We start from the raw sequence: 17,233 nt of genomic DNA, 5'->3' as shown, positions 1-17,233 counted from the left end.
TCGTAAAAGAAAATAAGTGTACAGATAATAGTGACTTTTAGCTCCTTCCTAATCAAATTAAAGTTAGCTTATAGTTAGATACATTTCCTGCAGGGACATATGTATGCATGCATACATTAAAGCTTAAAGCAAAGCGAATTTCAGCAGCAATAAATTATTAATACGACGCATACACACAGTGACATCCACACACACACACACAATACACGCCCATTTACTACAAAATATGCATTCTGTGTTGTATATGAGGCATTCCACACTATGGTTTGACCAAGTGCTTTTCCTCGATTTTTGGATAAGTTGTAGAGGAGGTCCTAAAATGTGTATATATTAGGGTTGTTGCGAATATTCGCATTCGCAACAGCGGAGCTTCCGCATTAATTTTAACATTCGCATTCGCTTTCGCAATCGCAAAAATCAATGCGGATCTTGTGCGAATGCGAATATTGAAGGGACCGACAGTTATTTTTTTTTACGAGTTAAACTTGGCCAAATATTTTTTATTCCGAAATAAAAGTACTTTTCGGATAATAAACAAACCGCCTATCCAAATTAAACAAGTTTGGTATCCAATCAAGGAGGATTTAAATAGCTTTAAGACTGAAATGTCTAAAAGAGGAAAACCACACATTGAAATATATTTCAATACAAAATGTTAATTAATTACCATAGAACAAACATTGGGTCAGGTATGTACTTACATGAGTTTCTTTAGTATTAAGTTATAAAAAAAAATATAAATAGAGGTGGAACCCTTCATTCGTTATTTCTGTTTAAAAGCTATTCAGTCCTCTTTCATATGATACAAAATTTGTTTAATTTGGATAAGCGGTTTCTTTATTATCCGGATAGGACATTATTTCGAAATAAAAATTATTAGCCCAAATTTAATTCGGAATATTGTGCAAGTGCAGTCACAGAAGAAAGCATTAAAAATGAGTTACACAAACTGAAATCGAAGAACGCTGATGACGTCCCAAATTCCGGAACAACCAAAAGAATGAGAATGAAGAATTCTTTCGAAAAAACTGTATTTAAACGACGATTGTGCCATGGCGCTAGATTGTGAAGATGAAAGTCAGGAGGATACATCCGACATTTGCAGCCCCAATGAAATTCTCAAAAAGTAATTATTGCACAAGTTTTTCAAGTTTGTCGCCCCGAGCGAGTAGTTATGTAGTGGCGCAGGTTTGATTTACGACCCTTCAAAAAGTTTTTATCAAGTACAATGTTCGAATTTTTTAATTAAAGTACTNTTTGTCGCCCCGAGCGAGTAGTTATGTAGTGGCGCAGGTTTGATTTACGATCCTTCAAAAAGTTTTTATCAAGTACAATGTTCGAATTTTTTAATTAAAGTACTAAAAAAACAATCAGTCTTATCACGAGTTTAATTTACTATTATTATTATTATTTACTATGGGCGGAATACAAATTTTCGGGTGAAGTTTTTTTCGGTAAAAACTCAGGATAAGGTAGATTATTAAAAATTATTAATCTTTCTGTTTTTTATTTACCTAAATCTCTTCATTTTCAGACCTAAATTATTTCTTAAAAATACATGACATCCGCATCCGCGGATGTTAGCTTTTAAAATTCCACATTCGCAACATCCCTAGTATGTATATATGAACAAAAAAAATATAAAAAATAAATAAATATAAAAAAATTCAAAACTTATACAACAAGCAAGGTGTCAAAATTCGCGTCTTTGAATAAATGTAAATTTTATTGCGGATTTCGGTAGAATACCCATCCAATAAAAATTCGTTCAGGAAGATTACACTGTACGGAAAGTCTCAAGTTTTCAAATGAAACAAAGAGATTAATTTTGTGTCGTATATTATTAATATGTATACCGTTTTCCAGACCAAGATATTTCCACTTTTATGAAAAAATAATTCAAACTTTAGCAAGGAAAAACTTAAAAAATAAAAATTTCTTAAACTTTCATCCTTTTGTATTAAAGCCTGTTCTTTCGATAAAAAATTAAGCTACTAACGATGAAAATCGATGCACGAAAGATGAAAAATTATTGCCAATAACAATATTGCCAAGAATACGGGCGGCCGGTACTATGCACCCCGAAGATAAGGAAGATATGCTAACACGCAATTAGATGGTGGAGGAGTACAAGAGGTATGTACCTCACTTTAAGATCACCAATGAAACCTGAGACCGTTAAACGAAGAGTCTACAACAGAACCAGCTGGAAAAAGAGCGAAAACGAAATTCACGCCCGTGAGCGGAAAGCCCGCGCAGGAGAGGTGGGTCGAGATCGAGTCAAAGCTCCCTGAACGGGACGGGTCAAAGATGGAAGGCGAAATTGGTGCAGGGGCTTAAGTTATCCTTCCGCCTATCAGACTATGCAAAAGTTTTCCGGGCCGAAACGTTTGCCATCTAGGAGGTAGTACGGTACAGTAAGGTAAAGGGAATGTACCCGCGAGAACGCAGGTGAACATTTCCTTGGATAGCCAAGCGGCCACTCAGGCTTATATTTATGATCAATAAGAAATTACCCTAATATGTGTCCCGGGACATCGGAACATTTACGGAAATGAGCAGCGAACGAACTAGCAAGGATCGGCTCCATACTGAATGTGTCCCACGCGGTGGATATGGGCGCGGCGCTCAGGGATATTAAGACAAAAATCACTCGAAGGCCAAGCAAAGGTCGAACTGCACAGGATCTAAGAGGATTACCCGGCAGTTCTGGGTGTCCTCCGACCGACTTAAAACTAAAGCTCTCTTAGGGAGGAGCAAAAAATTATGCCTACAAATTTACTCAATAGGTTCTGTTGCAGTTGTGATGATCCGGGCTCCAAAGGGACAATCGAAAAATTCCTGTGCGAGTGTCCAGCCTTCGCAAAGATGAGGCTAATGACACTCGGCAAACCATTCCTGCAGAATATTTCAGAGTGCAGCTGCCTCTCTCTGTATGATGTACTGTAATTAAATAATGGCTGTTGGTTGCACGAGTGGTGGAATCCAAATGGAGCAAAATTTCTAATTGCTTGTCACCAGCGTGGGACTCATTCCCACTGCTTGAACAGCTGAACAGATTTGGAACTGGAAGCAAAGATATTTACACATCAAAAAATTTTCTATAAATCTCTCACTCTTTGTCAATAAAAAATTACTCATTGATTTTTTTGTTACAACCAATATTTGTCTACTGATAAAGAGCGGCTTACACCGACACACCCAATTTTCTGGGTTTTTTATAAATTAAAAAAAAAAATACATTTTCAATTGTGCGTGCTTCTTTATATCTTAGGGTCCTATCTATAATGTCAGAAATTATCGTCAAAAACGAAAAACAAATTTCATTGAAATTGCGTGGAATGGCCCATATTTGATTGTTTAAAGCCACAGCGAAGTGTGCGTATGCAACTATGTATGTAGATAAGCAGCATGCAAATTCTAAACCTTAACACAAATACGCGCACACACACATGCATAAACCTAAATATGTATGTAGATATTGGCACTTGCATAAACAATGGCGTTATCCTCCGTCCGGCAAATAATGAGCTTTGCATTAAAATGAAATATGTATGTGGTTTTGTATTAGTTTAGGGCGTGCATGTGTATGTGTGTGTGTGTGTGTGTGCGTGTGAGTGCCTTTTCTGTTGTGTTGGTTTAGTTGTTATCCTTTAAATACATGTACGTGCACTCCACTTGACAGCATCATAACGGTGCATTGTGCACTGAAGTTAATCATAATTTTATTAATGCATTGCCACGATTTTAATTATAGCAAATTTGTGTAATGGCGAATATTAGATTGACTAACAGGATTGAGTGTCTGATTATAACAGCTATTAGTAAATTCTGAGAAAAAAGAAACTGCATGTTGATGCCTTAAATTGGATTAAAATTTTGCACTAAGCCGCTAAAATGCAAACCAATTAATTAACGTATAAGGCGCTTTCGTAATAAAGTTGTATACTAGTTCATTTAATTAGCCACAATGTTGTTGAAAAACTGCTCCTCAGCGGTCCTCTTGTTTCTAAGTACAGCTGGACATCAACAAAAAGGATGCTTCGTGCATTATATGCGACATCCTACTTTATGGTTCAGAGCTATAAGGGGCTGGATTAAGGCGTTTGGAGTTTTTAGCTCACTGAAGACAGGCTTGGCTGGGGGCCACTAAACAGCTGAGTCGGCAGAGATGCGGTCGCAGCAAGTGCTTAACTGACGCTTTACCTTGGGTATGGCTGATTTCTGCACTGAAGGGTGCACCGCTCATCTTCGCAGCTCGTGCAAATAAATCATCAGCACAATCAAAACAAAAACGAAAAAAACAACAGAGGTAAACCCTCTTATATGTATAGTCGGAATGGCGTTTACCAGACAACCATATGGCTTATCCGGCGTAGGACACCTCTGCCAGCCGCGAAGCTGTTAGTAGGTATGAAGGATCATGGCCAATGGCGAAACCGGGCCAAGGCTCTGTAATTAATTTAATACAGTATGACGGTAGGGCTAAGTTAAGGAGACCATCTCGCGGGCGCAAGCGGAGCACAGTGGCATAACCGGAGGAGGTGGTAATAAGCCCTTTAACAAAAGTTTCCAATTCTAAGGGCCATTTTCTCAAGTAGGTTTAAAAATATCTCTGGCCTTTAAAGACAAATAATGTTCTGAAAAAATGTGTGTTGAAGAGCAGATAGACTTTAAAATCTTCTTCGAATTAGTATACATATTCGTGCGGATTAAAAAAAGGTACAACATTTTCAAATAGTTCAAAAATTTTCGAAACATTTTACAAGTAGACTTGGCTCCTGAAAGAAAACTTATACAAACTTTGATTGAGTTTTATAAAAAAAGAAGCATTTTTGAAAGCAAGTTTTAAAGCCTTATATTTTAGGAATCTAAGTTCTCATTTGGAGCTAAATTGACAATTTTCAGCTTTCATTTTTTGCCATTAAAAAATTTATGTTCCACGTCTGCGTATTGCCATCATTATTCCAGAATCATAAATTTGCAAATTTTACAGTTTTGAGTTATTGGGTTGCCTTGGTTAACCATTGCGATATACCAAAACCTAGAATACCATTTAATTTTTACAAATTCATGTTTCTGATATATAGATATATCATTCTGTAGAAGCTCCAAAAATGGAAAAAGTCCATTTTTTAGCACTTAAATCCCCAATATCTTAAAAACCTTGAGCCAATTTTTATCAAATCGCCCTTGATCATTAGCTAAAAATCAGCTAACTATTAAATAGTATTTCTAAAAATTATGCGGCGCCGATCATTTTTAATGTTGAGTTCTATTCGACACCTTGATTTCAAATGCAACAAAAAATAAAATAAGTTATATTAGCGAAATTAATAAATTTGATTGAGACAGTACTTAATCGAGTTTACAAGATATTGGCGATAAGTAGAATTTCAACTAAGGTGTTCAATTCAGTTTAAAAAATTACATTTCGTAGCTACACTTAAGACTATATCGGTGGCTGAGTGGAGAATCGACCTATCTCGGCAGCCAGTTCGAAAACGCCCTGTCTCAGAAAATTTTTCAAGAACGCCCTACTTCGGAATTTTAAATATTTTATTGAAGACCACCCTATCTCAGAATTTGGTTGAAGAACACCCTCTCTGATAATTCGGTTCGAAAGCGCCCTATCTCAAACGAAAATACGTTGAAAATGTGCTGAGGTAGGGAGTTTTTGAACCGGCAGCTAAAATAGGGCGTTTTTGAACCGAGTTCCAAGATGGAACGTTTTTCAATCAAATTCAAAAATATGGAGTTCTTCAACCATTTTCTGAGATAGGGCGTTTTCGAACTGGCTGTCGAGTTTAGCTAAATATAAAAAAATTTTGTTATTATAAAATGGAGCTGAATGTAACTCCAGATTTGCTACGTACAAAAAATTTAGATATTTTCATAGATTGACCATTAGGACAACATTTTTCCCCTTCGAAAAAGAGCAAAGTAGTCAACCAAAAAAAATTTCTGAAATTTTTTAAATTCTTACGCCATTACTCCACTCAGCTATATTTTTCAATTTGCCAGTTCTCTCCTTTATATGTTTTCGTTTGAAATGATACCACACAAGAAAACTAAATCGATTTTTGAATAAAATATAATTTTATTTTTTACAAAGTCGACCGCAGCACACATGCCAACTGTCGAGGCATTTGCTTAAATGACACAGCCGACAGCCGCTTGCAACATAGTGAGTACTTCAGTGGAAATCGACTAAATATGCAAAAGAAATCAAATCGAAAAACAGCAAAAACCAAGAAGGATGCCAACAAGCAGCACAGCAAAAGCCAAGCATATCGACATTTCGTATATAAATAGTAGTAGAGTATTTGAAACTAACTAAAATTTCCACTCACACGCTCCCGAATCGTAGCGCACTATAGCTATTCGTAAATAAAATCGATTTCAATATTGCATACTCGACACCGCCTCGCTTATTTTTTCCTCATTTGCCGCTTGAATGCAAACTCCACGTAGTACTACTATATTTGAGCTTTCTATTTTTCCGTTGGCAGCAGTGACAGGCTGCGGTGACTGCGCTGCAAGGATGTTCAAGTATGTATATGTGTGCGATGGGTATAATAGATAGGGTATTTGCTCCAAAACTCAACGGCAGCATCGAATAGCCGAGTCGAGCACAGCCTTCTCGTTGCGCTACGCCTCATTGCACTGCACTGGCTCAAGTACGAGTGGGTACAAAGTTGTATTGCAACTCTACATATTTTTTATTATCTAAAAGTAGTGTTTGGTAGTACAAACGTATTCGGACACACTGAGTGTAAACACACACATATGTATGTATTTATATTAGGGTGGACAAAAAACGTAAAGGCGGTATTTTAATGCCTTCACCTTCTAGTATATTTCAATACCGGAAAAATTGACCTCTGAAAATAGGATTATATTTTTTCCGGCATAGAACAACCCTGGGGATGAGAGCATTAAAATTCCGACTCTACTTCTTCGCATGCATTTTTTTTTTACCACCCTAATGTACTGATGCACTGCTCGTTTCTTGTTGACAATGGATGAAATAAATTCTTTTATTCAGCTCTTTATGTACGCTTTATTGCTTTGATAAGGCATTGAACAAGCACCACAAAGCATAGAAAATATGCTAGTCATTGTATGGGTTGCAAAATGTTTACCATGCCTGTCAAGCCAAGCGTACACAAAGCGCGAGTACACAGACAGCTGAGTATTTACTGGCTAAGTATTTGTGGGCGGTAAGTGGCATTGTCAATCAGTGGAATAGATTTCCGGATTTTGCCATTGAAAGTAATGGCAAAAAGCCAGCGAGATCTGTTTTTTTAAAGTGGTCATAAAATGAAAGCTTTTTTAGGAATCGAATACTAGGAGGTATTCGTAATTTCTACAAAAAAATACAATAATAACTGGTATTAATAATGCAGACTAAATAGCCTAATAATAAATGATTTTACCCTATAAAGGTATATTTAGAAACGGTATAGAAATTGCCATCTAGGAAATGAATAGCTTCCAAATATATGTATGAAATTCTTTAGTTGATGTGTTTGTTTTCAGGCAAATGAAGTTAATTTATCAACATAGTTATCGATATCAATATCACATTTCGCGATCTATAGCAGTCTATAGCTTTTGATATATTTTCCTTATAGCCTACTTACACATTTCTCGAGTGTAGATACATTACTTTGCAATCGGCAGCCACTTGAAAAGCAGAGTCCTTACTCGACGAACAGAAATTGTGCTCTACAAGACCCTCATCATGTCTGTTCTTTTATATGGCGCAGAAGCATGTAAGATGTCAAACAAAGATGAAAAGGCTTTTGAGACTTTCGATAAAACTATACTACTCAAAATCTACTGCTCTGTTCGCGTGGACGGCCGGTATAGGAGAAGATGGAACGACGAACTGGTAACGTATGGATGATGATGCTCCCGTGAAAAGATCCTTCGACTCCGCACCTATGGGCGGCCAATGAAAGCAACGGGCGCCCACGAACAAAATGCATGGACCAAATTCAGAATGAAGGATCTGCACTCAGGAGAGAGGCAAGTGGAGAAGCTTTTTCGTCTCTGCTCAAACCAACAAATAGTTGTACTACCAAATAAGAAGGAAAATAAGGTGCATTAGGGTGCAATATACTTCGTAAAAAAATTTGGTACTTTCGGGATCTACATAATCTGGACCGCTTTTCAAATACATCCAAAATTCGAGCTTTTTTCCCCTGTAAAATTACCTAAATTTATTTAAATTTCATTAACGCAATCAAAATAATTAGTTTTTTTTTGGGGTATTATCAATATTTTTCCAAAATATTTTGGCCGAAATCTTAAAATATATCAAAAATTCTAGAACCGCACCTTTTTTTTGGTGAGGCACCCTAATATACACATATGTTCACTGGTTGTTGAATATATTGTGATATTAAATTCGAAGAAATTATTTTTCAAAATAAAAAAGGTTTTTAGCGCAGCGATAGATGAAAATCGTGGTGCAAACCAGGCCATGGATTAACTTCAACGTTTATTTATATCAATAAGTTAAAGTTTTTGTGTCCTAAAATATGAATTATACGCATTCGTTTTCAATAAAAATTAAGTTTATATAATTTTCTTAGAAATATTAAAAAAAATGTTAAATTTATAACTAGTGGGACATCTCCTTGTGACTGGTGTAAAGTAATTATGCATTAAATAAAAGTTTCCATAGACAAAAAATACAACTTCTTTTTATTTGTTTAATATTTTGTAACACATTAATGAAATGTAGTCAAATAAAAAGAGGTTATTACTGAAATAGAAATATTTAGGTCATATTTAAATTTACATAAAACCCATAATAAACACAAACTTTAAATGCCTCTTTTGACCGTGCTGCATGTTGATTTTCACAGATAGCTCATACGCCATGGCGTCCGAATAGTTCAGGCTTGCAGGCTTGCAGGCAAGTAATCAAGTGTACTTGGAATCGGTGTGGACTTTTGTCATTTTACTTGAGTGCATGACTACAAAATTCGTATTTCAAAAGACGACGCCAAAAGGTATGCTTATGACGGAGTCGCTTCTCTTTTGGATTGAGCTTTGTTGATTTTCAGGGGCGAAATTTTTATTCGTACCTTGTCATAGATTCCATCGTCATTGTCTGGGTGCTCGGGGTCAACTTACGAAATTGTTTCACTATTATTACCACCAAACAAGGTGGAAGAATGTTCTCTCGGTACCTTAATTATATTGTGGGCATCGGGCACTAGGCCGCCGTGAATGTGATAACAAAAGTTCACCCTGATCATAAAGCGTTCCGTAACACGACTAAAGACATAACCATAGCAATTAAATGTTCCGATAAAACGTAAGCGCAGCTCTGTAAACGATTATTGGTGCCATACTATAACATCAGAGCCATAACCATAACCATAGGTATCTATTTAATTTGGGTTTTTCGCCATAACCATAAGCAGCTCTGAAGTATATTGCTACGTTATGGCTATGGCACCTCTAATTTGGCCTTTGGTTTCTGACAAAATTATCGGGCCTTATTCCTTTCTGCCAGCATTTCAAGCACTTCGTACGTACGCATTTTGGTCTCTCCCTCCTTTTATTACAGAGAATACTTTTCGCGTCCATCTTCAGGTCGCTACATCGATTCCCCCTAGCACGCGTGCCTCCCGGCCGGTCGCAAGTTATCTCTCTATGCTGCATTTCTTCCTCTGCAGCTTCGTGACATTCCTCACCATACCGCTAGTGCTTTCAGGCTCGCTGAAATCCAACTATTTCTTCGCCGACGCGCAGTGCGGCCAAAATCTAAAAATGCATCGAAATTGGAAAACCAGTTTCTAGATAGAATTTTTTTATAATTAAGTTGGCCAAAAGGATCCTCTAAGAAGGGGAAAACCGCTCGCATTAACGGCCTGTTCCCCAAGCTGCCTCTTTATTTAGCCGGAATATGGTCTTCGCACAAGCACAACATTGTGGTAGATTCAAATGGAAAAGTTATAAACGTGCAACAGTAATTTGAGTAGAGGAAATCCAAGAAAACCAAATCGAATCTACGTCTGAAGGTTAGTACAATATGGAAAAAAAATTTTGAATATCAACACTGTAGCGGAAATTTTTTAGAAGCAGAAATATAATGGTATTTTTTTAATCGTCTTAAAAAAAACGAGAAAGTTCTAAATTCGTGGGAATATTTTTATTTTTTTATTGTTTTAATCGCCATACTGGTTTTGCTATTTTTAATTTTGCAACCCTGGCAGCAGATTCATAGTTGCGAAATCATTTCATTTTAAAGTTTCGAATTTTTGCCGCACCATAGGACATTAGGTCATGAGCGAGAAATGTCACTCCATTGCTCGCCTATGTCGATTGGTCTGATTGCAACTTTTCTACGTAGAGCTTTCATGCTTGAGGTACATTTTTGTTACACAGAGGTGTGTAGTTATCTTAGCAAGATAGTGTTCGATTTTTTACCTCGTAGTGTACATCCAAAATGCCGGAAGCGTGCCTTCCTTCCATCTACCAGAATGTCATCGACTTGGCTTGTCGTTTTTTATTCGGAAACTTGTTTTGTACCGTACAAGGATATTGCTGGTATCAGCTTAAGTCTACGGTTTAAATTAAAATTTTCTGGTACTCCAAAACTTTTTACGGTAAATATTTTTTCATAATAAATATATGTTTAAGGTAAAGCACAATTTTTAGTTAACAATACATAAAGGAAAGTCATAAAATAAAAATAGGTTTATGATAGTTATTCTTAAGGAAAAAGAAACCATTGTTTTGTGGTAGCTTGCGGCACTCTACTGTAAACAAGCAGATACCCACACATTTGCAAATTATTAAAGCTGAAATTTATATCCGCATAAAATCCACAACTCCACTCAGTAATCTTTGCTCGATACCTAACTCCATAAATAGAGCATTTGGCCCCTAACATAGCACACACACACACCTAAACTAATCTACTCGTAGATGTATGTATGCATATTTTTACATAATCCCGACATTGATAAATACAAATACAACAGCATGTTCGTATACTCATCTACATGCATATCTATGGCCATTAGGGTGGTCCTTAAATGTGGGAAGCAAATTTTTACATCAGATTTCCTAAGACTCAACCCCTTTGTCGATGCTACTATAATCGGAGATATCACAGTATAAATTTTGCCGATGGTGACTGGCGTTCCGGGGGCATACCTATAAAAACTCTTAACCGACTGCAATCGGGCCCAAAAATTTATATGTGATATCTGTGGCCGTGGTATTACCGATTGAGAGGGAAAAGGGAGACTGAAAAAATCGTTGATTTGATTTTTTAAGGACCCCCTTAGTGGTCATATACTGGAATAAGCTTCAACCTAACCATACATTTTTATGACAATTTCTAACATTTTCGTGTATACACGGGTTCCGTAATACATATTTCCAATCAATGTTCGTTAGTTAACTACATTCCCAATATATATTCGTGCAATAAAAAAAAGAAAGTAACAAAAAAACAAAAGCAACGCAATACCTTGTTGATAAAGATGGCCAAAAGTCCTTTACTACACATATTTATTATAATAAAGTGTATAGGAAAACGCTTAGAATTCCGTTGCAGCATACAGAATAAGTAGACAATATCAGAATGTACAGAGACCTGTACAAACATTCACAGACACATAAACATATATAGGTATATAAATAAATAAATAAACGACATCGGAAAAACGTTGTCCTTATTAGAGTTTTGAAAGTGTTTGCCAATAAGCACTACACCCCTCGCTCCAAAATAATGGCGGGTTAGCGGCAACTTTTGCTCCGCCGCCATTAGAACCGAAACAAAATCGTAGTACATAAAAGCGACACAACACTGATACCATTGTATCCCTGTACCCTGAGTTATCATACCGATGTCACTGCCATCATGCCCGTCAGTCACGTCATCAACGTTGTCTTGCTCACCGCCAACATTGACGCTAACATTCTAGTTGCCATTGTCAGCGGTGTTCCTTTGCTGCTATGCTACTCGTATCATCATTGCCCCTTCAACTGTTCTTCGCAGTCTACTGATAACAATGACAGCATCACAATGCTACTGCCACAGTCATGGTCGCCACAGTGGAATGTGCAGAAAAGGTATGGAAAAAATTGAAATCTGTATGTGAAAGTCGTTGAGTTTGTATGTTTGAGTGTGTGTGTGACTGGGAGCTTGGGTATTTCATGGAGTTAGTGTAACAATAAAGTTACAATAAAATTGGCTCGCGGGCAAGAGGATGGTAATAGCGAACGAATAGCTTAGTGTTTCCCCTTATTTATGCGCTAGCACAATTGATAATGAGGAAGCATAGGAAATTGATTTTCTGCTGCACTTGAAATTGTTTTCTTGCAACAAAGTTCTTTCGTACATTTTTATACCCTTCACGAGCATGAAAATGTAATATTTTTAACTTTGGTCCGATTTTTGTAAGTATCTACATACTAGAAGAAGAAGAGATAGACCCATGGAAATGTTCAGAACGTCAAGCTGAGTCGATTTAACCATGTCTGTCCGTCTGCCTTTTTGACTGTATGTTTTAACAAAATCTAGTCCTTCAGTATCCGAGATATCCGACTGACATTTGGAAAAAGGGTGTGTTTTATAATATACTAGCCAAAGCCCGCTTACTTCGCGACGGCTAATAAGAACTTTTGCGTGGGCCAATGCCAAAATAGCATTTAAAGTAAAAAACGGTCTTTATGATTTTCATGAAAGGTGTGAAGCCTTCGGCATAGCCGAGCACAGTGCTGTCCTCACATGTTTTATTTTACGATAGGTACAATTGAAAACTAACCACAATTTGTGAGATTTTTGAGTGGATGCATGGATAGAGCGTTGAATAGTTAGAAATTTGATAAATAAAAGCTACGGATTTAGCGCTTTAAATAGTCGTTAACAAAGAGATGCTTTAAAAGATAGTTAATATAGAAAGTCGAGCGGGAAACTTTATGGCACACAATGATTGAGCAAATTATGCGACGAAGGATATTTTATTCAATTAGTCAATAAACACAAAAATAAATATTTGATATCTGTCGCGGAAGGAACAGCAGTTGTTCATTTTCTGAGTTTGCACTCCATTGTTACTTATATAAATAGTTAAAAAAAATACTACGAGTTATTTGGTCGTCATACTGATTCTACTAAAGGGTGAATAGCATTGCTGGAAGCAGCAGTTATTCGTTCGATTTGCAATTACTTTTTTCTCCAAAAAGTGGTTCGGTTCGGTTCAAAATGAAAAACCAGTAAAGCATTTTTCAAGTGTTCTAATATATAAATTTGCCTAAAAATTTAACTCTTATAATAAAACAGCTTAATTTTTTTGTTTGATGGCAACAAACCCTAAGCCAAGATTTTGAGTGTCAATTTAAAATGTCGAGTATGCAGTTTTTGCCTACTCGATTTGAATTAAGACCCGTCCAAACCTTAACAAATTTTATGAAAAAACTTTCTTTTAGTTTCGTCTTACCGTATATTTGTAAAACAATAGATAATAGTTTATATAAGTTAGTAAAAACCAGTTAAATAAAGGCACTATACTCTGAATTCACTTCTACGACTATATTTACAAGTTCACTCTTAACGTATAACTGCGAGTAAATTAATGGTAGACGCAATACCGTCTGAAATTAAAGCGCTGCCTATTGACAATATCCTGACGAAGACCTGGGTCACCATAAACCCCGCACGAAATTCCCAAGCAGCAGTGACTGGGACCAGGAAGATTTCGGGTACTTGCAGGGCTTAACTGTCTTTACGGATGGGTCAAAGATGGAATTCGGGGTTGGTGCTGGGGTCTTCATTGAGCAATATAACCTAAAATTACCCTTCCGCCTACCAGACTATGCAAGCGTTTTCCAGGCCGAAACGTTCGCTATTAAGGAGGCAGTAAGGTACATCAAAGACAATGTACCCGCGAGAACGCAAGTGAGCATCCTCTCGGATTCAGGCACTTTCCTCTAACTCTTTTAGATCTCAACTAGTGGAGGAATGTAGGAGGCAGCTGGCCTATATTTCAGATCAATACGAAATTACCCTAATATGGGTCCCGCGACATAGGGGCATCTACGGACGAGGCAGCGGACGAACTAGCAAGGAGCGGCTCCGCACTGGATGTGCCCCACGCGGTGGACATGGGCGGAGATTAAGACTAAAATTACCGAAAGACAAAATTCGAAGGCCAGGCAGAGGTGGAACTGCACAGGATCCTACAGAATTGCCTGGCAGTTCTGGGTGTCCTACGACCCACTCAAAACCAAAGCTCTCTTAGGAATGAGCAAAACAAATGCCTACAAACTTACAGTCTGCACAGAGCACTGGCCCGTTGGGGTACATACCGAAAAGATAGGACTGCCCTTCAATAGCCGCCAAATGGCTGTAGGTTGCACGAGTTGTGGAATCAAAATGGCAAACTTGCTAATTGCCTGTCACCTGAGTGACAATCCACTTGAACCAAGCAACCAAATTAATGGTAGCAAAATTCACGATGATGTTGGCAACTTATGTTTATAATTCGCCATGTTGACTGTTCAATTCATTACCGCCACTAAAGAAGTTTCACTTCAATAAAAATGGAAATAAATGTCATAAAATACTCACTATTTGAACATTTTGGTGCATGAATTTATTGCATCGAAAAAATTATTTCGACGCTGCGACCAAAAAAACTCTTTATAAATAGTTATACGTAATAATTACAGTTGGTTTTCGACGAAATGGACTTGTATATGAAAAAAATCAATTAAAAAAATTTATAATAAATTTGGTGAATACCACTTTTGACTTCTAAAAATATTGAATATACATAAATTTGCACCTTATATAAGAGCACAGATTGCGGGTCGAATAATTTCAACCAATCCGCCGTTGTGAGAAACTGCCTTTTCATTGCCTACACTTTTAAGTAGTTTAAGTAAATATTTAAAGGCAATTTACTATGTAGTTTAAGGCAATTTATGTTACTTATAAAGGCAATTTGTGTACGCATTAAAGAACATAAATATACTATACGTATGTACGTACAACAGCCGTTATTTAACCATACTCACCATAAACATTCAATCTCGCCGAGTGTTCTACACTGCCCATCGAATTGGTAGCAATGCACTTATATAGGCCGCCATCGTCCGGACGCACATGCGATATATTCAAGTGACTGATCACGTCGCCAGACATATCGACAAACTGGCCGATGGCAAAACGATGATGCAGCGAAACATCCATTATCGGCTGAGAGTCCAGCAGCCAGGCGAACTTCAAATGGAAAATGGATAAAATGTATAAAACAACAACAACATTAATAATCACTTAACGTAGCAGCAAGTAAATAAGTAGAAGGGCATGTGTCAGTACGACAACTACAACATACATACATACATATATTTAAGTATAAGTATGTAGGTATGTTTGTTGTAAAATAAGTTGGCTCAAATGCGGCGTGTGCTGCTGCACTTACTTGCGGTGGCGGCGAACCGCTGGCCGAGCACTTAAGCGATATTAATGGACCTGGCCGCACATTTTGCTCAATAAAGGTGTAAATCAGTTCGGGCACAGTATCTGTAAGACGGCAAAAGCAAAAGGGTGTAGAGCAGTAAATTAGTAAATATGTATTCAAAAATATTTGCGTAATTTTGGCAACTGGTAGTTGTAGATTATTTAAAGTAGTTGAATTATATTGCGAATTTATTTTAAGTTGCATACTTTTGTACAGCTCAGAATAGACAAACACTTACCGCCCAGCTTCAATTCGGCCATTGCTTGTGCACTTGCCCTGCTATTCTGTATCAAACACTGATAGACACCGCGATCCCGACGTCCCACATTTTGCACGACCAGCGATGTTTTTGTGAGGAAGCGTATGCTGCAAATGACAATAAAAATGTTTACATAAGCGCGCGCTAGTACACACATATTTATCTATATATGCTTATATACATATTGCTATACCACAGTCATGATAGCTAGACCAACTTGCACTTGCTTAACCAGACCAGATCCATACAAATACATATGTATGTAGTACATTAGACCGTACCGGAAAAAAGGTACGCCGCCTAAAGAATTTTTCTAGGCTAATTTATATAATAAATAAATTTTTTTTTTTTTGCCGAACGCGGAAAAACTCAAAAATATTAAGACTTAAAAACATTTATTTTCATATCTTTTCTGATCGACTGATTGGAAGGGGGTTCTGAAAAACTTAATATAATTTCTGTTAACGTATTTACGGGCGAATCGAAGCTGAATGATAAGCGAAGTGGATAGATTTTCGGCGAAGAATTCCCCATCAACCTGAAATTCAGGCTACCGGATTACTGTAGCATTTTCCAAGCAGAAGACAGAAGGCTTCGGATTGGTTGCTCTGTAGTGTAACACCCTGTAAAGAGGTGAATATCCATTCCGACAGCAAAGCAACTATTAAGACTCTTGGCTCCTTGTTGATTTGTTCGACCGCATCGAATAATTACGCTATTAAGCTCATTTCTGGGTTCCGGGTAGGTCTGGTTGCGTCACTGACCTCATGCGGTCTACTTGTAAATAGATGGGCGTTTAGTCAGCTCCGCATGCGCTGGGCGAAGGCCTTGGAATCCAAGGTAGCTAAATCCTTTGGACACTTGCACTAAAGACTAAACAAATAGTAGTTCTAACTAGTCACTGAGTGGTTGGTAAGGCTGAATATCATCGATGACCCCTATTGCCCCAGCTGTATGGAGGATGGTGAGGTGGAATCATCTCAACACCTGGTGCTCTGGTACCCGTTGAGCTTTCGGGAGTTGTTTTAAGTCACTTGAGGAGTTTCGTGGTGAGCACAGAGCTGTTTTCTTACAAGAAGCCTTAAGTGACATCATCCTTTTGTTTCCACCTATCGCCCTTGGTTTCTACGCTCTTCCTCACCCTTCTCAACTTTCCTCTGTCTAACTCCTACCCTTCGCTATCCACTACACAATGGACAGTATAATTAATTTTCTAAGTGAGCCTCCACTCCCGTAGACGGCTTCTTAAACTAATCTAAAGTCTGTTCTTTTATAAAAAAAAAATCAATTTGCTCGCGAAGAAAATCGATGGATAATAAAAAAGTTGTGAATCTTCAAATGAAAATGCGTAATCGCCAACAAATCGATGGTACTGTGCAATATCGGCACAATTCTCAATTCAAAAATAACAAGCAAGAAAGTCTAAGTTCGGGCGGAGCCGAACATTAAATACCCGGCGCAAGTATTAAAT

General features: G+C 37.4%; 1 protein-coding gene across 2 annotated transcripts in view; it reads right to left on the bottom strand.

The window, feature by feature from the left end:
• The window catches only part of Dscam3 (Down syndrome cell adhesion molecule 3), a 129,101-nt gene that overhangs the window by 16,537 nt on the left and 95,331 nt on the right, over positions 1–17,233 (bottom strand). For both annotated transcript variants that reach the window (XM_017614109.1, XM_017614110.1), the window contains exons 10-12: positions 15,742–15,869; positions 15,465–15,565; positions 15,058–15,262 (exon numbers count right to left, since the gene is read on the bottom strand). In XM_017614109.1, coding sequence (XP_017469598.1) covers positions 15,058–15,262; positions 15,465–15,565; positions 15,742–15,869 — 434 coding nt within the window. The remainder of the gene's footprint in view (positions 1–15,057; positions 15,263–15,464; positions 15,566–15,741; positions 15,870–17,233) is intronic.

This window comes from Rhagoletis zephyria, unplaced genomic scaffold (genome assembly GCF_001687245.7).
Source record: "Rhagoletis zephyria isolate East Lansing unplaced genomic scaffold, Rhagoletis_zephyria_1.1 Rzeph_scaffold_00776, whole genome shotgun sequence".
Classification (NCBI taxonomy): domain Eukaryota; kingdom Metazoa; phylum Arthropoda; class Insecta; order Diptera; family Tephritidae; genus Rhagoletis; species Rhagoletis zephyria.
Note: the sequence above shows the minus strand (reverse complement) of the source record. Positions and strands in the feature narration are given on the sequence as shown.